Source organism: Urocitellus parryii, chromosome 6, assembly GCF_045843805.1.
Source record: "Urocitellus parryii isolate mUroPar1 chromosome 6, mUroPar1.hap1, whole genome shotgun sequence".
NCBI lineage: Eukaryota > Metazoa > Chordata > Mammalia > Rodentia > Sciuridae > Urocitellus > Urocitellus parryii.
The window spans coordinates 63,070,509-63,092,036 of record NC_135536.1 but is presented as its reverse complement, the minus strand read 5'-3'; the positions used below and the strand labels follow the sequence as shown (position 1 = coordinate 63,092,036).

Genomic DNA, 21,528 nt, shown 5'->3' with positions numbered 1-21,528 from the left:
CTCTTTACCTACAATAGTGCTTTCACACTGAAGGTAGCAATTTGGTGATCTTGACATCAATTTAGTGAGTTGAACTTATGACTAGCATTTAAAAAGAGACCAAGGAGCTGGGCACTGTGGCGTAAGCTTGTAATTTCACTGACGTGGGAGGCTGAGATAGGAAGATCACAAATTCAGGTCAGGCTCAGCAGTTTAGTGAGACTCCGTCTCAAATTTTTAAAAAAATAAATAAAGGGATAGGGATGTAACTCAGTAAAGTACCCCTGGGATTCAAACCTGAGTACAAAAAAGGACAGAAAGAGAAAGAAAGAAAATATAATGGTGTATTGTAAGTTGAGTATTTTGTGAAACTTTTGACTTGGTTTTTTTATGTACTTATATGTTCACTAGATTATGATATAAATTTTATTTTTATTTTGAGTCTTTTTTAAAATTTTAATATTTATTTTTTAGTTTTTGGCGGACACAACATCTTTGTATGTGGTGCTGAGAATCGAACCCGGGCCGCACGCATGCCAGGCAAGCGCGCTACCACTAGAGCCACATCCCCAGCCCCTATATTGAGTCTTAAAAGTTAAAAAAAAAAAAAAAAAAAAAAAAAGTTGGGCATGGTGGCACACTTCTATAATCCCAGCAACTCAGGAGGTTGAAGCAGGAGGATCACAAGTTCAAGGTCAGCCTCAGTAACTTAGCAAGGCCCTAAACAACTTAGTGAGACCCTGTCTTAAAATAAAAAGGGCTGGGTATGTAGCTCAGTGGTTAAGTGCCCCAGCTTTCAATCCCCAGTACCCCCTCAAAAAAGTTTAAAAAACATTGTCATAAATCTTATTTCAGCAATTTCAAATACCACCTAATAGTTTTAAGACTTTATTAGCTAATATTATGAATCAGTGAAATGGAAACTTATTGGCTAGAGGAGCTTTTCTATCTCTTGGGAAGTACAATTCATGTCATTTTAAGGTGCCAGTATAACTCAAAGATATTACATACAACAGCCCTCCTTTACCAAATATTAATAAGTGGAGTTCAGCAGTATATGAAGGGATATACATTTGGACCTGATAGTGTTTATCCCAGGAAGGTAAAGCAAGGGTTGGATTAGTATTCAAAAGCCAATTCAATTTATTAAATCAAGTACAATAGAAAAACCATTTGATTATCCTTAACAGTTTCGAAAAGCATTTAGCAAAAATAAAACTCTATGGTGAAAAAACTTTTCAGCAAACTAGGGAAGAAGAAAAAATTTCTACAGCTGAGAAAAAAATATGTTCAAATAACATTAGAAACAAAGTAGGGTTTTCTCTTCTCAACCACTTCTATTGAATTATCTCAGGATCCCGCAGATTCTAGCATTCAATAAGGCCTTTTTATAGGCATAAAGATTGAAAAGAGTAAAGCTGTTTGCAAATGACATGATCATGTATATAAACATGTTTAAAATTTTTTTTCAAACAGATACAACATTTTTTTATACCTTTATATTATTTATTCACTTTATGTGGTGCCAAGGATTGAACCTAGTGCCTCACACATACTAGGCAAGCGCTCTACCACTGAGCCACAATCACAGCCCTAGGGACATGTCTAAAATTTTAAAGCCTGACATTAGCAGCTATTGGCATGATATGGAGCAAGTGGAACCTTCATGCATTGCTATTGGGTAGGTTAAATAGTACAACCACTTTGGAAAACAAATTGACAGTTTTTTGTGTTGTTTTGTTTTTTGTGGTGCTGGGGATTGAACCCAGGGTCTTGTGAATGCTAGGCAAGCACTCTACCAACCTAGCTATATCCCCAGCCCTGTTGGGGTTTTTTGTTTGTTTGTTTTGGTACTGGGGATTGAATTCAGGGGCACTCAACTACTGAGTCACATCCCCAGCCCTATTTTGTATTTTATTTACAGACAGGGTCTCACTGAGTTGCTTAACTCCTTGCTTTTGCTGAGGCTGGCTTTGAGCTCTTGATCCTCCTGCTTTAGCCTCCCAAGCCACTGGGATTACAGGCATACACAGGCACATGTTTTTAAAGTCAAGTTAAATATACATACAACCCATCAATTCTCCAAGGTGTCACCCAAGGGAAAAGAAAATGTTTCTGCAGGAAGGCTTGTATTTGAATGTTCATAGAAACTTTATTGTAATAGGTTAAAATTAGATATGACACTAATCTTATTAACAGGTGAGTGGATAGACAAGTGATGCTAGATGCAAGCAGTAGGCTACTTAGCAGAAACAGATAAATGAGCTACTGTTACACACAAAGCACACATGATCCTGAAAACTTTATGCTCAGCAAAAAAGGTCTTACACAAAAGAGTGTATGTGTGTTGCAGGATTCCACTGATAGGAAATCCTAGAATAGGGAAAACTTTCTGGGTACAAAAAACAGATTGGTGCTTGCCTGGGGCTGGGAGTCACAATGACTTTAGAAGGACACAACAGGACTTTTTTGGAATTGTTTAAATGTTCTCTATCTTCACTTTAGTGGTAATTCTTTTTTTTTTTTTTTTTAAAGAGAGAGAGGAGAGAGAGAGAGAGAATTTTTAATATTTATTTTCCAGTTCTCGGCGGACACAACATCTTTGTTGGTATGTGGTGCTGAGGATCGAACCCGGGCCGCACGCATGCCAGGCGAGCCTGCTACCTCTTGAGCCACATCCCCAGCCCTAGTGGTAATTCTTGGGGATTTTTACATTTGGGAAAATTTATCATGTTTTTTTGTATGTAAATTACACCTCAGTAGAGTTTCGTTTTTTAAAGAAAGATTCAGACACTTAATTAAAAACCAAGTAAGTGAATTCATTGTTGGGGAAAAAAACCTTCTCTAATTAAAAAAAAATTCTTAGGAAAGGTGAAAAAGATCTATAGATGGATAGTGGTGAAAGTTATAGAACAGTGTGAGTGAACTTAATGATACTAAGCCGAATACTTAAGAATGGTTAAAATGATAAATTTTATTATATATTTATCACAATAAGAATGGTAAAAATAATAAAGAACCATGAAAACAAAAAAAAAATCAGGAAGTAGAAAATTAGAGTTTTATTATCTTCAGATGGTATTTGCTTTGTACTGCTCAAAAATGGCTTTCAAAAATAAGATGGGGGCACTGGGTTTGTGGCTTAATGGTAGCACACTCTTCTGGTATGTATGAGGCACTGGATTCGATTCTTAGCAACACATAAAAATAAATAAATAAAGGTATAAAAATAAATAAATAAAATAAGATGAGATCTAATGTACTATTAAAAGACTACAACATTAGTAATTTACATTAGTAGTTCACTAATGTGTAGTTTCTTTGATCAAAAAAGGTCATTAAACTGCTTAATTATAAGTAATGTCTACTTATAGTAGAGCCTCTATTCATGAAATATAATGAAGTTTTTTTTTACATTTTTTTAGTTGTAGATGGACACAGTATCTTTGTTTTATTATTTTTTTTTAATGTGATGCTAAGGATCAAACCCAATGCTTAACGCATTCGAGGCAAGCGCTCAACCACTGAGCTATAATCCCAGCCCAAAATTTATGTTTTAAAAGTGTCAAATATGTGACTATAAATTAGGAGTAGCAATATGTCAATGTAAATATCAAAATGTATCTTCACATAGTATCAAATATGTGGATATAAATTAGGACTGGCCAGTGTCATTTACTATAATTCAGTGTCCCAATTAAAAAAAAAAAAGTGGCATTTATACAAGTGGAGTACTACGTAGCACTAAAAAATGACAAAATCATGGAATTTGCAGGGAAATGGATGGCACTGGAGCAGATTATGCTAAGTGAAGCTAGCCAATCCCTAAAAAACAAATGCCAAATGTCTTCTTTGATATAATGAGAGCAACTAAGAACAGAACAGGGAGGAAGAGCAGGAGGAAAAGATTAACATTAAACAGAGACATGAGGTGGGAGGGAAAGGGAGAGAAAAGGGAAATTGCATGGAAATGGAAGGAGACCCTCATTGTTATACAAAATTACATATAAGAGGTTGTGAGGGGAATGGGAAAAAAAAAACAAGGAGAGAAATGAATTACAGTAGATGGGGTAGAGAGAGAAGATGGGAGGGGAGGGGAGGGGGGATAGTAGAGGATAGGAAGGGCAGCAGAATACAACAGTTACTAATATGGCATTATGTAAAAATGTGGATGTGTAACCAATGTGATTCTGCAATCTGTATTTGGGGTAAAAATGGGAGTTCATAACCCACTTGAATCTAATGTATGAAATATGATATGTCAAGAGCTTTGTAATGTTTTGAACAACCAATAAAAAAAAATTCAGTGTCCCAATAACCTTGATATTTCTAGAACTGAATGTAGACTGAAGGATGTGCTTCTTTAACTGCTCTATCCTTTTGGTTTCTTGTTAATGATTGTCCACCAATATTTTTTACAGCTAAAAATTTTATATTTAATTTGTTCTTTGTTTATAATTTTTATATTACTCTAGGTGTAAAACTAGTTCATCTAGTTACTTTCATTGTTTCATCTAGTTACTTTCATTGTTCCTGCTCTTCATTCACCTAAATTAATCAGAATAAAACTTCATGTATTTCCTAAGGAGATTTACATAAATATCAGAGACAAAAAGAAAGATTTGCAGGTGATGTCCCTGTGGGAATACGACTGCTTTCTTGCATGGTGATTTGCTTCCACTTCCCAGGTTTTGAGCATGATAGACACTCAGAAGGTCTGCATGTCAAAAGCAGAATGTTTTCATCATTAACTTAAGTTGAGGGAGTTTATGATTGGCTGGATTACAATGTAGAAAGTGAATAGCTTTACAGTGAAGTATGTAGAGTTTGAAATTATTTAGGATGTCCACTTCTTGAGGAGGGAAACATTAGGTAGTAGTTGGCAATGAGCAGTGAAATGTAAACCAGTAACATAGCAGGGTCACAGGGTTTCTTTGAAATTGGCTTTAATGAATAGTTAAGTAACTTGTAGAGCAACAGCAGGTGTACCAACTCTCTAGAATAAATAGGTAGAGACAAAGGGAGTCAATTAAGAAATATATCAGGAAAGCAAGATCAATTAATTGGATGAACTCTTGATAGAATCTCAGAGGTCATCATAGAGTCAGGATTTATGGCCAGAGGTTTCTCAAATTTCAGAAGAGAAATTTTTTTGGTAGTGCAAGTGCACTAAGGTAAATTCTGTCTGGCCACTGACTCCAGTACCCACATTAACATAGGTTTAACTTGTAGGTGAAGCCCCCCTGAATAGGATGACCACCATGACTGTTCCAGAGAGGACCAACTAGGGTCAAAAACTACTGCTCAACATGAAGGAGAAATTGAACATCTGATTGGTGAAGAGGGCAGCAGTTGGACCCCAGTTCTCTAGGCAAACTTTGAACAGCAATAAATTTGAAAACAGCACTCTTTGTCATTATCCTCTCAGAGACTACCCACTGTCCCTCTTCAGAGCGCTTTTTGCTTGAGCCTTACTTTACTTTCACTTACAATGAAGTTTTGTTGCTTGGCTTTTCATGTCTGACTTTCAAGTTTCTTTCATTGGAACTCAAGAATCAAGGAATGGAGCTTAAGCTCCCTACTCCTGTGACAGAAATACCAAAGAAGGAAGCTTCTACATGAAAATGTTTTTAAGGGAAAAACGTATCCTCCTCATGGTTTATTTTGCCCTAGGAAAACACCACCAAGCCAGTGAAACACAGAATGTGATTGCATCAGACAAAGCCGAAATGTCAGCTGTGCATGAACATGAGCACAGCCACAACCACACGCAGCTGCACGCCTACATCGGTGTGTCCCTTGTACTGGGCTTCGTTTTTATGTTGCTGGTGGACCAGATTGGCAACTCCCATGTTCATGCTAGTGAAGGTGAGTGGCTCCAGGGCTTCCTGGACAGCATGATAAATTTGCAGTTTGAAAGCTTACTAACAATTGAATATTCAATCCGAGTTATTGGTCTTACTTAAGTACTAAAACCAACTGTCTCTGGTGCCAGGGAATATTTTTTATTCAGTTGGGGGAGCTAGTGAGTTGTAGTATTGCTTTCGGTTGAGAGTCTAGGACAGAGGTTCTTAACCTATTTTATGCTGTGACCCCTTAAACAGTTTAAAGCCGATGGACCTTTTATTGGAATATTGTTTTTTTAAAAAATATTTATTTTTTAGTTGTAGTCGGACACAATACTTTTATTTTATTTATTTTTATGTGGTGTTGAGGCTTGAACCCAGGGCCTCGCACGTGCTAGGCGAGCGCTTTACCACTGAGCCACATCCCCAGGCCTGTAATATTGTTTTTAAATGCAAAAAGCATAGTACTCAAGACTAGAGAGAAAATCAATTATGTTGGAAAATAGTTACTAAACCTTTGGAACAAATTCATAATATAGAGTTGTGTATCTTCTTTCTCAGTGCATTAAATAATAAGATTATACATTGAAATCCTGACTAAGCAAGTTTAATTTTTAAAATTTTTTTTATTTTTATTTTTTGTGGTACTGAGGATTGAACCCAGGTGCTCTGCCACTGAGCCATCCCATCCCTCTTTCTATTTTATTTTGAAGTAGGGTCTCACTAAGTTGCCCAGGCTGGCCTCAAATTTTCAATCCTCCTGCCTCAGCCTCCTGAGTAGCTGAATTTACAATTGTGCGTCACCATATCCATCAGTTTAATTTTGTTTTTTTTTTTTTTTTTGGACATTAGTATGATAGCTAATAGCTATAATAAGCAATAGCTGGATTAAGAACATTAAATGGTGAGGTGATCGTTATCAAGGCAGTGTGTTTGTCAAGTTGAACATCCAGTTGATTTTGTGTTTTCATTTTAGTAGTTGCTAATATAGAAAATCCTGGTTTACAAAGTACTTTCTTATAAATGTACTTAAATACATTCTTTACAAGGAAAGATAAACTTATTTTAAGAACAACTAGAATTTGCAAAGACTTTGTAAATTTAATTCCACCCATAGTAACTTTTTTTTGTTATGATCAATGAATTCATCTTTGACTAAATCAGCATCTTTGATATGGTTTATATTAAATAAAAAGGGAGGGCTGGGGATATAGCTCAGTTGGTAGAGTGCCTGCCTTGCATGCACAAGGCCCTGGGTTCAATCCTTAGCACCACAAAGAAAGGCAGGGGGGGGATTCTGATGCATAATAATTTGACCACTAAAATAAAGAACAATAATGAAATATAAGCCGTCAAAAAAAAAAAAATAGGAATCTGTGAGCCCCATCCACATAATAGATCAAAGGAGAAGAGAGTGTACTGGCTTGCAGTAGATTGCTGAATGCCAATTGGTAAATTTGGAAAAGGTGCTGGAATTGGAAAAACTATCATTTTTGTAACCTTCATTGTAAAAGTTGACTCAAGTAAGAATCATCAATGAATGTTAAATCTAGGAGGTGAATTTTGATTTGCTTATTAGTTACAAGGGGAAAGTAGTAACTAAGTGAAGAAATCAAACAATACTTTAACCAGATAATCAAAATAGTATCACCAGCTTTCTCCTTTTTGGTGTAGCTGAGTAAGCTATCAGACCTGCTTCCTTATAAATAACTATAAAGTATAAACTCTAGACAAAATTCATAAAATCACAGCCTTAAACACTTTGGAGCCAGGCATGGAGGCTGAGGCAGGAGGATCCTAAGTTCAAGGACAATATCAGCAATTTAGCAAGACCCTGTCTTAAAATTTAAAATAAAAAAGACTAGGTTATAGCTCAGTGGTAAAGTATCCCTGGATTCAATCCCTAGTACCCAAAAATAAATAATAAAAAAAATTAGTGAATATCCTAAAGCACGTACATTTTGGAGGAAAGTAGAGTCAACACTTAGAATAAGTTTACTGTTTTTACTACTTTTAACAGTGAGCATCCTGTGAGGCAGCTAAAATTCTAATAGAAAACTCAGTCATTCTGGCCTACAGAACTAGAGGACAGAATTCAAGACAACCACAAGCACTGGAAAAAAAGAGAGAGAATACTAGAAAGGTGAGAACCAAAGAAACTCATCCTCAAATTCTGTATACATAAACTGTTCAAGTTTCTGGCTGGCCACTGAACCATTCTTACATGGGCAGACTCCCAGCAGCTGAGCTAAAGATCAAAGAACTAAACTGTTATTTGAACAGCTGCTCAAAAGACAGTATTTGCAGTTTGAGCCAAATCAGGTTACTTAAAATGAAACAAAAATTCTTTAGAGGAATATAACAAAATCCAGAGTGTACATGAGATAATACTGACAGTGTTTGATCTACAATCCAAAATTAACACCACAAGTGCACAGCAGTTGTATATCCTGCTTTAGACTAATACCCTGAGAAGCCTCACCTATGTAGTATTCTATCTAAGAATATAGATTCAAAGAACACATCAGGGGGCTGGGGTTATGGCTCAGTGATAGAGCACTTGCTTTGCAGGTGTGAGGCACTGGGTTCAATCCTCAGCACCACATAAAAATAAAGATATTGTGTCCATCTACAAATAAAAATATTTTTTTAAAAAACACATTCAGACAAATCTGAAAGAAGGGTTATTCTGTTACATACAAGAAAGGTACTAGGGCTGGGGTTGTGGCTCAGTGGTAGAGTGCTTGCCTAGCATGTGTGAGACCCTGGGTTAATTGTTAATAAATAAATGAATAAAATAGAGGTTCTTCAACACCTAAAATTTTTTTTAAAAAAAGTACAAGAAGAGTAATGTATTTTCTTGAAATTTCCAGAAATTTCCAGAAATGTCAGTATCACATAAATGCAATATGTAATTCTAGACAGGATCCTTCCTGGAAAGGAAGAATGTCCTGAAGGACATTATTGGGCAACTGACAAAATTAGAATATGCAAGAGACTTTCTAAAAAGTATCAATGTTAAACTTGCTAAGGTTATATAAGATAATATCCTTCCTCTCTCAAAATACACATTGAAGTATCTGGGGATAGAGGGTTATGGTATATGTAACTTTCTCTTAAATGGTACAGAAAAGATTTGCGTATATGAGCAAACACAAAAGTAATAAAGCAAGTGGTCAAGCTGAGAAAGGGTTCTATGGATATATATTAAATTACTCTCACAACTTTTCTGAAAGTTTGAAGTTAATTTTCAAAGAAAGATTTTTAAAAGTCAAGGTGGAGCTGAGAATGTAGCTTAGTGGTAGAGTGAGTACATGCTTATTAGCATGCAAGAGGTCCTGACTTCAATCCCCAATATTAAGCAACGTAAAACAAAAAGCACCTTTGGTCCAAAAAGGTTTTCAATCTTTTTGTTCTCCTGTTTTTGCCATAAGCATATTTAAAAATAAAATATTAGCTGGGTGCAGTGGCTCATGCCTATAATCCCAGTGACAGATGGCTAAGGCAGGAGGATTGCAAGTTTGAGGCCAGCCTTGGCAACTTAGTGGGACCCTGTCTCAAAAAAAAAAAAAAAAAAGGCTAGAGACATGGCTCAGTGGTAAGGCACTATTGGATTCAATCCCCAAAATAAAAATAATAATAATAAATTAAAAATAAAATATTGTCTTAAAAAGTTGATATAGTTTAAAATGGTTTTATTCATGTGCTTTATTTCAAATAGCAAATGAAAAGTACCCACTGTTGGATGATGTCCCACTCTGACTACATTACGTATTTGCTCACAATGGCCACTGTGGTGTTTTTCTTATATTTCTTGACAGTTTCAATTTAAAATTTATAAGCCTAAGAGTGTAAGGCAAATGTGGTCTCTGTGATACAGATAAATACTTGCAACTTTTGTGTACTCAGTGCTGTGAGACATGTTAAAAAGAGAAAGAAGTAGAAAATATGTTCTTTATTAGTTACATTCAATCTGGGGATGGAAAGACATAGTTAAGTGAAAGTGGTCTTGGGTGTCTGAGTGGGGATACAGAAGAACCTCTGAAGTCACATGTGGATCTGGGCTGCGTAGAAACCTTAGGTTGGAGCAAGAGGAAAGTTGCTTTGAGTTGTGACTAATCTTTTGTCCTTTCTTGAAGGAGGTGGTCTTAGAATTAGACTTGGAATGTGTCTATGTTTTGGGTTGACAAGAGTACATGTCCAGAATTAAGGGTGAGGCTGGGTGCGGTGGCGCATGCCTGTAATCCCAGCAGCTCAGGAGACTGAGGCTGGAGGAGGATCACAAGTTCAAAGCCAGCCTCAGCAACTTAGCAAGGGCCTCAGCAACCCAGTGAGGCCCTGTATCTAAATAAAATATAAAAAAGAGCTGGGGATGTATGTAGTTCAGTGATGAAACACCCCTGGGTTCAGTCCCTTGTGCCAAAAAAAAAAGGGTGGGGGTAAGGAGATTTGGGGAAGGAGAATGAATGAGAATGTTTTGTTAGAGGGTGTTAAAGACATTGATTTAACTGGTCTGGAGTGAGAAATATGGTGGCATTGGTTGGTAAATGGCTTAAGAGCCTACCTAATAGAGCACTTCAGACAGCTTTTGAAAAACAGTAGATTCTTAGAGTATGTGGCACAATGATGGTGACAGTTGCAGTGATTGGGCGGGCCACATAGAAGACACCTCAGAGCTGATCTGTCCCAAAGAGTTCAGAACAGCCAAGACTCGTCTAAATTCATTTGCTTCTGGAGCATCAAAAGCAACAGAATGAAGGCTGGGGCTGTAGCTCAATGGCAGAGCGCTTACCTAAGCATGCTTGAGGCACTGGATTCGATCCTCAGCACCACATAAAAATAAACAAATAAAATAAAGGCATTCTGTCCATCTACAACTACAAATAAATTAAAAAAAAAAAAAAGAACAAGAGTGCAGAGGGTGAGTAGGTACTCTGAGGAGTCTTCATGAAAACTTTACATTACACTTCCTGTCTCAGTAATTTCAAAAACAGAAAGACCAATGCCAGTGTCTGTAGCTTGCTGCTCCAGAAAAAGCTGTATAAGTTTGAGTTGGTTTGTTTGGCCAACTTTTGTCCAAAGACTGCTGAGGAGTCCAAGGCTCTTATCCCAAGCCTGGAGGGGCAATTTGAAGATGAGGAACTGGAGCAGATTCTTGAAGATATCCAGACAAAGCACAGTTTTCAATATTAGTCTCCTAACTTCACCTAGCTTCTCAGGGGAATCATTTCCCCAGCACACCATCGTCCCAGGGGCTGAGTCTGCCTTGCACAGAAACTCGATTGCAAAAGACATCTGGGCTTCCTTGGAGTGGACAGCCCATCTTGGTGTGGGTTTAGGTGGCTTTTTCACATGTGACTGTTAGACCATATTGACCATGTAAATCTAGAGCAGCCTTGCAGTGACTCCCTAAGCATGCTGCTGGGAAGGATGAGGTGGGGTATTATATAAGCCACTCTGTTGACTATCTCATACTGTGGTTTTGGGACCCCACATTATTTTTAGTTAGTAACATTTCATATTTTAATTTCAGTGTGTTTGTAGTTTTTGAAACCAAAGTAGAACATAGAAAACTTGAATAGGGAAAGAATAGTCTTACCTAGATGTAAAAGGAAGAATTAAGCCAGATCAGTGTCTTTGTTTTAAATTATTAAAGAAAGGGTGAGAGTGCTAATAACTGTGAGAGAGCCTTGGCATCCTTGTGCTTAACCCAGGAGACAGGGAGGAAGCATGCCACGGGAAGCAGTTACATCTGGGTATGACTGTGCTGTGCGGTGCACCCTTTAGCAATAATTTGCCTTTTTTGTCCTTGAGCTGTTTTGCAGAATATGGATATGTAGCAGCCCCCAAAGCACTCATTTTGTCACATTCAAATTAAGATTTTTTTTTTTTAACCTGGACATGGTAACACACACCTGTAGTTCCAGCCACTTGGGAGGCAGGAGGACCACTTGAGTGCAGGAGTTTGAGACCAGCCTAGGCAATATAGTAAGACCTTGTCTCAAGAGAAATTGGGAGACTAGGGATGTAGCTCAGTGGTAGAGTACTCACTAACACGTGAAAAGCCCTGATTCCAGCCCCCAGCACAGCAAAAATAATATTTTCTTTCACAGAGTTCAGAGGTTGGAATGCTTTCAGAGTTGTCTTTTATGGGGCATCCAGTCTAAACCTCTGGCTTGCTACTTGGCAACAGGTGTTCTGTGATGGGGTTGATTTGGAATGAGGGAGTCTGACCCTTCCTGAGCCACTGCAGTGAAGTCACCCAACCTAAGGATAGGTAGAGAACAGTTTGATATTTTCACATTTAGCTGATCTTTCCGAAGGGAAATATTCTTGTTTTCTTCACAGTTTTTTTTTTTGTTGTTGTTGTTCTTTCTGATACTTTGTATATGAATTCATGATCCAAAGAACAAGTTGGGGAAATAACAAAGTTGGTTCTAAAAGTCATGATAGTTTTGCCAGGTGAGGTGGTGCATGCCTGTTATCCCAATGACTCAGGAGGCTAGGGTAAGAGAATCACAAAATCAAGGACAGCCTTAGCAACTTGGTGAGACCCTACCTCAATTTTTTTTTTTTTTAAGTGAGAATACCTAGCATGTAGGAGGCTCTGCTTTCAATTCCCAATACTACAGAAATAACAACAAATCCCTACTGAAGTCCTTGGGAAATAGGGGTGGTATAAGATTTTTTTTTTCAATTTTTACCCAACTATTGACATGTGGGATGTGGCGGAGACATGGGTGGAAACTCTTCTGCAGGAGTTTAGAGTTTTGGTTGAGGAGAGAGTGACTGAGAAAAGCCTAAAAGGACTAGAAAGCTATGAAGTGAAGAAGTGGAGGAGAGACATTCTAGTTCTGTGGTGCTGCAGACCAAACTCAGGCTTCTGTTCTACCACTAGGCTCTACCCCTGGCCCCTACAGTTATTTTAAAAAGCTCTCTATAAAACAAACAATTTCAATAAATAAAACACTATAAAAAATAAACAATTTCACCTTTGCTATAAAAGTTAAAACCCAGCATGTTCTAAATAATTAATGGACACAACATAATATTTTCAAAAGATGATTCTGAAATAAATGTTTGAGATAAATTTGATGAGGGGAAAATGAAAGGAAGGGAAAACCAGTGGGAGCCTATTGCATATGTAGGTTTGAGTTGATGAAAATTTAGGTTAGGGTAGTGGTGATAAAATAGAGCAAATGTGACGATGTAATAGTGAAGATAAAGTTGTAGAAGGCCCGGGAAGATGAAGTGGTAAACAATGACAGTTAGATGGTTGTGGAAAGAAGCCATCAGAGGTCACAGAGCGCTTTCCATGGAGTGGTGGAGTTAAAGGAGTGTGAAGAAGTTTGGGCAGTTGGGGGAAACCTCCAGGTGTTTGAAGCAGGAAGAAAGAAGACAGTTGTAAGGACTATAACTTATGACTTCAGAAGCTTTCAAAAAAATTCATCCACCCCCAGACTAGTGTTTGGGTAGTTTCTGTCTCTCATTATTTAATGTTGTCCTTCTCATTTTCACTACAGATCCAGAAACAGGAAGGCCTAGCAGTTCCAAAATCACCACCACACTTGGTCTGGTCGTCCATGCTGCAGGTAGGGTTGGACTGCAGCGGGACCTCTCTCCTTCCTGTTTACTGGGCCCATCTGTACTCAGTGCTCTTGGGCTGGCCTTCAGGGATGGGGTTGCTTAATGAAGTCCTCCAGCACAAGTATGAGCCCTGGTCTATCCTGTGTTGGTTTTACAAGCTAAGAATGATTTCTCAAACGTTTTTTAATGGTTAAAAAGGAAAGAATACTTCATAGCGTATGAAAATTATATAATTCAATAAAGTTGTATTAGAACACAGCCGTGCCTTCATGTTTATGTATTTTCTGTGGCAATTTTTGCACAGCGCTAACAGGGTTGAGTAGTTACAAGAAACCAAATGACTGGCAAAGCCTAAAACATTTATTCTCTGGCCCTTTATGAAGTTTGCTGACCTCTGCCTTAGGATCTTTTCTGGAAAAGAGCCTTGACACTATTGTACTGAGTAACCCTGCTGCCCAATGTATATCCAAAGTGCCAGTGTAGGCAGAGGTGGTAGGTGGCATGCAGAAGTCACAGCATTGCTACTGGGCACACTTCAGAACCATAACCCAAACCTAGCCCTAGTGGTAGGATTCTGTCAACAACAAATACAGAAATGTGAAAATATCTAAGCGTTTCTGGTATGACATACTTTTCTAACAAAATTCATCCACTAGCCAATATACCCATGTTTAAATCATCTAGGTCAAGTTTGAAGGTCTTTATCTATAAGATGAAGAGATGCATCCTTTGAAATTCTTCTTGCATTTTTGTTATTGCAGTTAACAGATATTTGAATACTCTGGACCCAAAGTTAAGCTTTGTACATATATTCACTCATTTAATTTTGTGAAAATCCCGAGAAATACATACTTTATTGAACCCATTTTTAAAGATGAGAAGGTTAAAGAAAGGTTGGGTAATCTTCCTAGAGTCAAATCCATGGCTAAAGCCCACATACTCAGCCTCTAGCTGTTATTGATGTTTTTTATAGCATTTTATGTTTCATTGTTTCCAAATTTAGCTGATGGTGTTGCTTTGGGAGCAGCAGCTTCTACTTCACAGACTAGTGTCCAGTTAATTGTGTTTGTGGCAATAATGCTACATAAGGTAAGCCAAGATTTGATTTTGAATATATGCATAGTTAAAATTTCTCTTGGTCTTTAATGTTTTGTTGAAGTAGGTAAATGTTTTTAGTTAGTTTCCTAACTTCAAAATTCTTTTTTAGTTTCCTAACTAAAATATTTTTTGAGCTAGTTTCATTTTGGAGAATTGAATAAATCTATTTAAACCTATTTTTTTGGCTACCATTTTTTTAAAAGTCTTACTTATAGGGTTTTATGTTTTTGTGACCATATACACAAACTATTAAATTCTCTATAGATCTCTATATTTCATAGAATTTTTTAAATTTTTTAATATATATTTTTAGTTGTTGACAGACCTTTAATTTTTTTTAGTTGCTAATAGACCTTTATTTCATTTATTTATATATAGTGCTGATAATCAAACCCAGTGCCTCATACATGACAGGCAAGTGTGCTACCACTGAGCCACAGGCCCAGCCCCAGACCTTTATTTTTATTCATTTGTTATATGTGGTGCTGAGAATCCAACCCAGTGCCTCACATATGCTAGTCAAGCACTCTACCACTGAACCACAACCCCAGCCCATATTTTATAGAATTTTGTTCGTATTTTTTTTTTTTTTTTTTTTTTGTAGGATCTTTTCTTAGCTTAGAATGTTAATTCCTAAAAGGCAGAGCTCAGGTACTCTGCCTAGGCTTTTGGTAAGAGACTTCCTAGACGATGGCAATGTACTTTTTTTTTTTTTAATATACCAAGGATTGAACCCTATATACTGAGCTTTACCCCTGAGCTGCATCCCCAGCCCTTTTTATTTTTTGAGACAAGGATCTTCTCTAAACTGCTAAGGGTCTGATTAAGTTGCTGAGACTGGTCTTGAAATTGCAATCCTCCTGCCTCAGAGTCCTGAGAGACTGGGATTACAGGCTTGAACCACCACCTCACTCCTCTGTGCTTTTTTTTTTTTTTTTTTTTTTTTGTGTGTGTGTGTGTGTGTGTGTGTGTTTCATAGCTTTTTTATTTTTTATGTTGAAACAGGATATCACTAAATTGCTTAGAGCCTCACTAATTGCTAAAGTTGGTCTTGAACTTGCAATCCTCCTGCCTCAGCCTCCTGAGTAGCTGGGGTTATAGGCATGTGCCACTGTGCCCAGCTGGATGTACTTTTTGATGGAGAAGCAATCCACATTTCCAGAATGATGATAAGGGATAATTTTTCATTTCTAGGCACCAGCAGCTTTTGGACTGGTTTCCTTCTTAATGCATGCTGGTCTGGAACGGAATCGAATCAGAAAGCACTTGCTGGTCTTTGCACTGGCAGCACCAGTTATGTCCATGGTGACATACTTAGGCCTAAGCAAGGTAAGTTTGACCATTCCTAGATTTTTCTAGACAAGTGTCTGGTTCCCTTATGATCTACTAGAAACTTATGGTCTCTTATGTCAAAATTTTCAAATAATTACCTTCTCCAACTAAAGATAAAAATTAGGAATAAAAACCTATATAAGGTAAAGTGTCTTAATTCCAAGTCAGTCCTCTTTTTAAGTTCAACATTTCCTTATTGGTTCACTTTGAAGACTTCTTTTGTAAGTTCTAAGAATATTTACACAGATATATGAAAGAACTTCAAGACTATGGCCATAGCAAGATGGCTATAGTCAGCAAACACTCAGATTCTTCTACTCCTACTCTCAGATCACTCAATAGTAAATATCTGTCCTTTCTCATTCAGACCTGCAGTGACCTATGTCATTTGTCAGCTCAGAGTCTAGACACCCTTCCATTTCCAAGCTGCACCTTTCTGTGCCTCATAATTCTGTCTACTTAGGCTACAGTTCTTAGCATCAACCCTCCCTGCTTCACCAAAATAATATAACTTGGGGCTGAGGTTGTGGCTCAGCGATAGAGTGCTCATCGGGCATGTGCAAGACACTGGGTTCGATCCTCAGCACCACATAAAAATAAAAACAAATAAAAATAAAGGTAAAACAATAAATAATATAACTTAACCAGCCATACCTATTTTATTTTTAGATTTACAGTAAGTCACAACCATCCACAATGAATGTTGAAGTACCTCAATGAATGTTGAGGTTGGCACATTACATTAAGATGGAACCAAGACTAGTTTCTTCAGGGCAGGGGATTTAATCATTTTGTAAAAATGTTTTATATGACACGTAAGCCAGCATGCCTGTGATCTCTTTTTCTTTCTTTTATTTTTTTAATTTCTTTTTGACTTCTTTCCTAGATTTGTCACTGGGTCAGCAGCCATGGAATTAAACTTGTGAGTCCTCTGCTGGCTTCAGTGAAGAAAGTAGCCTATGTAGGATAGGGTTTTGTATAGTGGCTGGCAGCCATTGCATACAGTGTTAAAATTTGGGAGCGGGTAGAGTAGGGAAGGGCTGGGGGACTCTCCCGATGAGATGATAGCAGCTGGCTTTGGAGAGGCCCAGGGTCTCATCTGGTCCTTCCAAAGTATGGCTGCTGTGATTCTCTTGGAAAATCAGAGATCAAACAAATAGTAGATTGCTGTGTCTGGTTTGGATGGAAATAATTTCTGTCATATCATTGTGTGACAAGCTATGTGGCAGCCCTTAAAAGAGCAGAGGGTGAGCAAGTTGGCTATAGTCAGCAAACACTCAGATTCTTCTACTCCCACTCTCAGATCACTCAATAGTAAATAGCTAGTCCTTTCTCATTCAGACCTGCAGTGACCTATGTCATTTGTCAGCTCAGAGTCTGGACACCCTTCCATTTCCAAGCTGCACCTTTCTGTGCCTCATAATTCTTTCTAGTTGGGCTACAGTTCTTAGCAACAACCCTCCCTGCTTCACCCAAATGTCAACTGGCAGGCTACAGGTGAAAGTCTCAGAACTAAACTGGGCCAGGACTTGTTCAGGGAAACTGCTTTTCTCCATGCCCTCTCTGAAGGTCATTGATTCTGTATTTAATATATTAAAACCTGTATTAAAAGGAACATGAAAAATGAGATGGTTAAAAAATGGTTAAGTTTCTATTCATTAAGGGTTTGTTGATCTCAGTTGCTAACAAATGAGTCATTATTAAACTTCTTTCCATTCACCTGAAGAACCTTATTTTTTTAGCCAATGAACAATACATAGTTCCTTTAATTATATTTTATTTGTTATAATTATTATTGTTGTTATTATTGGTTGGTAATTGGGAATTGGACCAGCGACACTCTACTATTAAGCTACATCCCCAGTTCTTTTTCTTTTTTATTTTGAGGGAAGGTCTAACTAAGTGCCCAAACTGGCCTTGAACTTGTGATATTCATGCCTCAGCCTTCTGAACTGATGGGATTATAGGCATGTGATGTGTCTGGTTACATGGTTCCTTCTAAAATATGACTATCACTTCATCCATCAATATAAGCTCTGAACTTTTTATAAGAAGGTACTGATAATTCTGAAGGGATAGAGTTAAATGCTGAATCTGTGGCAGGTTCTTTTCTTACGATTTTAATTAATCATTTTTAACCTATAGGTCCTTTTTCATAGAAAAGGTTGAAATCAGTTATATGAAGTTAGGTAAATGAGACCATTCTAAGCTGGGTGAAGGTGTTTCCTGCATCTTAATGGCCACTTTATCTCAAGCACCTGGCCCAGAGCCTGAAACACAGAGAATACTTTTTAAATATTAGTAGAATGAACAAATAATAATAATAATAAAAATATTAATAAAATGAACAAATGTCTGAAACTTAATATCTACATTAACTTCTTGTTGGTTCTGTCTCAAGAATAATGCAGGCAAAACCTGGTAATCAGCACTTGATGTTTGTTTTGAAAAGCATTCATAGTGAATTTAGCTAATAATAGTATACTTCCATAATCACTAGTAAATTTCAAGTATTCTCACTGCAAAAAAAGTCTTTTTGAGGGCTGAGATTGTGGCTCAGTGGTAGAGCGCTTGCCTAGCATATGTGAGGCACTGGCTTCAAGTCTCAGCACCACATAAAAATAAATAAAATACAGGTTGTGTCTGTCTACAACTAAAAAAAAATATTTAAAAAAATTTTTTAAGTATTTGAGGTAATGGATATGATAATCAGCTTGATTTAAGTTTTCCACATTGTACTCATAAATCCTAACATTACTTTGTATCTTGTAAATATTTATAATTATAAATTGTCGGGCTGAGGTTGTGGCTCAGTGGTAGAACACTAGCCTTGCATGCATGAGGCACTGGGTTTGATCCTCAGCACCACATAAATATAAAATAAAGATATTGTGTCCATCTGAAACTAAAAAAACAAATATTTTAAAAAAATAAAATGTGAATTTATAATAAATTTTTTAAAATAATTATTTACTGGGCTGGGGATGTGGCTCAAGCAGTAGCGCACTCGCCTGCATGCGTGGAGCGCTGGGTTCGATCCTCAGCACCACATAAAAATAAAATAAAGATGTTGTGTCCACCGAAAACTAAAAAATAAATATTAAAAAATTCTCTCTCTAAAAAAAAATTATTGTTATTATTATTTACACCATTGATCTTACTATTACTAAACCCTATTTGGAAGCTCCTTATAAATGAAATAGAGTTACTTTGCTCTCAAGATGTTCCCAGTGTCCTAGGAGCACCAGACATGAATTTTGAATGTTTTTTAATTGGGTCGTTTTCCTGACTCTGAATTTTACTTAATTTTGCCTCTCTGTTTTAATTCACAGAGCAGTAAAGAAGCCCTTTCAGAGGTCAATGCCACCGGAGTGGCCATGCTTTTCTCTGCTGGGACATTTCTTTATGTTGCCACAGTACACGTCCTTCCTGAGGTGGGCGGAATGGGGCATAGCCACAAGCCTGATGCCACTGGAGGGAGAGGCCTCAGCCGCCTGGAGGTGGCAGCCTTGGTTCTGGGTTGCATCATCCCACTCATCCTGTCAGTAGGACACCAGCATTAAATGTTCAGGTTCCAGCCTCAGTCAGCGGCCATTTGCCATCCAGTGAGATCAGCGGAAACATGACAGCTACTCACTTCCTCAGTCTCTTGTCTCGCCTTGCCCATCTCCACCTGTGTTCCTAGAGTCCGGAGGGAGGTGAGATTCCATCCTGGGGTAATGGAAAAGCTTTTAAAGTAGGAACAACACATTGTGGTTAGGTATAGGCTTGTGTTGTGTTTTAAAGGGCCCTTGGCATATTGAGTTTTGATGTTTCTCTTAACCCTACTCTCAGGGAAGATGAAATTTAGTTTTAAGGAAAAGTGGAGAACTTCATACTCATAATGAAATAGTAATTATGAGAACACAGTGTTCTGTAATTAAGCTTAATCTCTTAGTTAGAGGCTCTGCCACTTTACCCCTTGATTTTTCACATGGTTTTCACCGTGTACGAATGGTGCTTTAGCATCTATGCCACATGCCTTGATAGGAGCTCATAGCACCCACTGTCTTAGATGCTAAAGGTGATTGTAGTTAATTTGAGATTGGAATAAGGAAGGTAAGGGCAAAACACATTGAAAGCTGACCTTATCCTAGAAAGAGATATTCTTTGAGAGGGTACTTCTAGAGAGACTTAAACACCTCCTTTGCACGTGCCTCTAAATACAGCCTGCCATTCCATCCAGTGGAGCTGCAGAGGTGAGACTAGCTTTTTAAGGGTGACTGGTATTTTGTAGCATTTTGAAGTTTCTTTTGCAAAATACCTGTCTCCAGCACATTCCTATAGAGAGGTGAAGTTCTAGTAAGTTCAGGCATAGCCTGTCCTTCAAGAACAGTCTGATCACAAAGGATTTTTGGAAATTAAGAGATGCTACATTTTAAGTGAATTTGAATAATTGTTGACATCTTTGTAGTGAACTTTTGAAAAGTAAGACTACCAAAATCTGTGTTGTCCTTTCTTTCTTTCTTTAAGTATTTCTTTTAGCAGGTCAGCAGTCCCTCTGGCTAAGCCTTTATCCAGCGTGGAGAGCGGTCTGTCTGCTCACATAAGCACCTATAGCGTGAAGAAAGTCTAGCTGACTCATGAGTGGGAAGTGTCTGCCTGTTGGTTTAAAGCTTATTGAAATCATGTCTCTTTTGTCTTCATCTTTCCCGTGCTTTTCTCCTAACTTTTTCCTCCAGACCCTCCTCCCCACAGTTTGCTGCTTACTGCTGGTGGCGATGTTAATACTTGTGTGAAATGAGTTCTCATCAAGACAACCACTTCTTGAACTGTGATGATGAAGATAATATTGTCTCTATTTTTAATTCCCTTCAAAGATGTTACCTTTGTGTCAAATGCAGCTTTGTTAAACCTCAAAATAGCACTTCCTTATGTGAATTGACACAATCACTAATATTCTGATAATTTAAACAACTGAAATGACTCAAAGTGTTTAACAAACTAAGGTTATTTTCCATATTTGCCAAAATCTGCATAAACCGTTTTGTCAAATGAGTGTATAATACTGTATTATTAATTTATTTTGATTTTCTGTACCATTTCAAAATATTACATTAAGACGGAACCAAGACTAGTTTCTTCAGGGCAGGGTATTTAATCATTTTGTAAAAATGTTTTATATGACACATAAGCCAGCATGCCTGTGATCTTTTTTCTTTTTCTTTTCTTTTCTTTTCTTTTCTTTTCTTTTCTTTTCTTTTCTTTTCTTTTCTTTTCTTTCTTTCTTTCTTTCTTTCTTTCTTTCTTTCTTTCTTTCTTTCTTTCTTTCTCTTTCTTTTTTATTTCTTTCCTAGATTTGTCACTGAGTCAGCAGCCATGGAATTAAACTTGTAAGCCCTCTGCTGGCTTCAGTGAAGAAAGTAGCCTATGTAGGATAGGGTTTTGTGTAGTGGCTGGCAGCCATTGCATACAGTGTTAAAATCTGGGAGCGGATAGACTATTGAAGGGCTGGAGGACTTTCCCAATGAGATATGATAGCAGCTGGCTTGGGAAAGGCCCAGGGTCTCATCTGGTCCTTCCAAAGTATGGCTGCTGTGATTTTCTCTAGAAAATTAGAGATCAAATAAATAGTAGATTCCTGTGTCTGATTTGGATGGAAATGATTCCTATCATATTGTGTGCAATGGTCCGAAATTTGTTCTGC

General features: G+C 37.5%; 1 protein-coding gene across 2 annotated transcripts in view; it reads left to right on the top strand.

The window, feature by feature from the left end:
• Nucleotides 1-21,054, top strand: part of Slc39a9 (solute carrier family 39 member 9) — a 51,394-nt gene extending 30,340 nt beyond the window's left edge. Inside the window, exons 3-7 of one of the 2 annotated variants that reach the window (XM_077799691.1) lie at nt 5,653-5,847; nt 13,349-13,417; nt 14,416-14,501; nt 15,705-15,834; nt 19,180-21,054. In XM_077799691.1, coding sequence (XP_077655817.1) covers nt 5,653-5,847; nt 13,349-13,417; nt 14,416-14,501; nt 15,705-15,834; nt 19,180-19,391 — 692 coding nt within the window. In that variant the 3' untranslated portion in view covers nt 19,392-21,054. Of the gene's footprint in view, nt 1-5,652; nt 5,848-13,348; nt 13,418-14,415; nt 14,502-15,704; nt 15,840-19,174 lie in introns of both variants that reach the window. The other variant, XM_026385160.2, reaches the window with a different exon arrangement.
• Nucleotides 21,055-21,528: the final 474 nt, after the last annotated feature.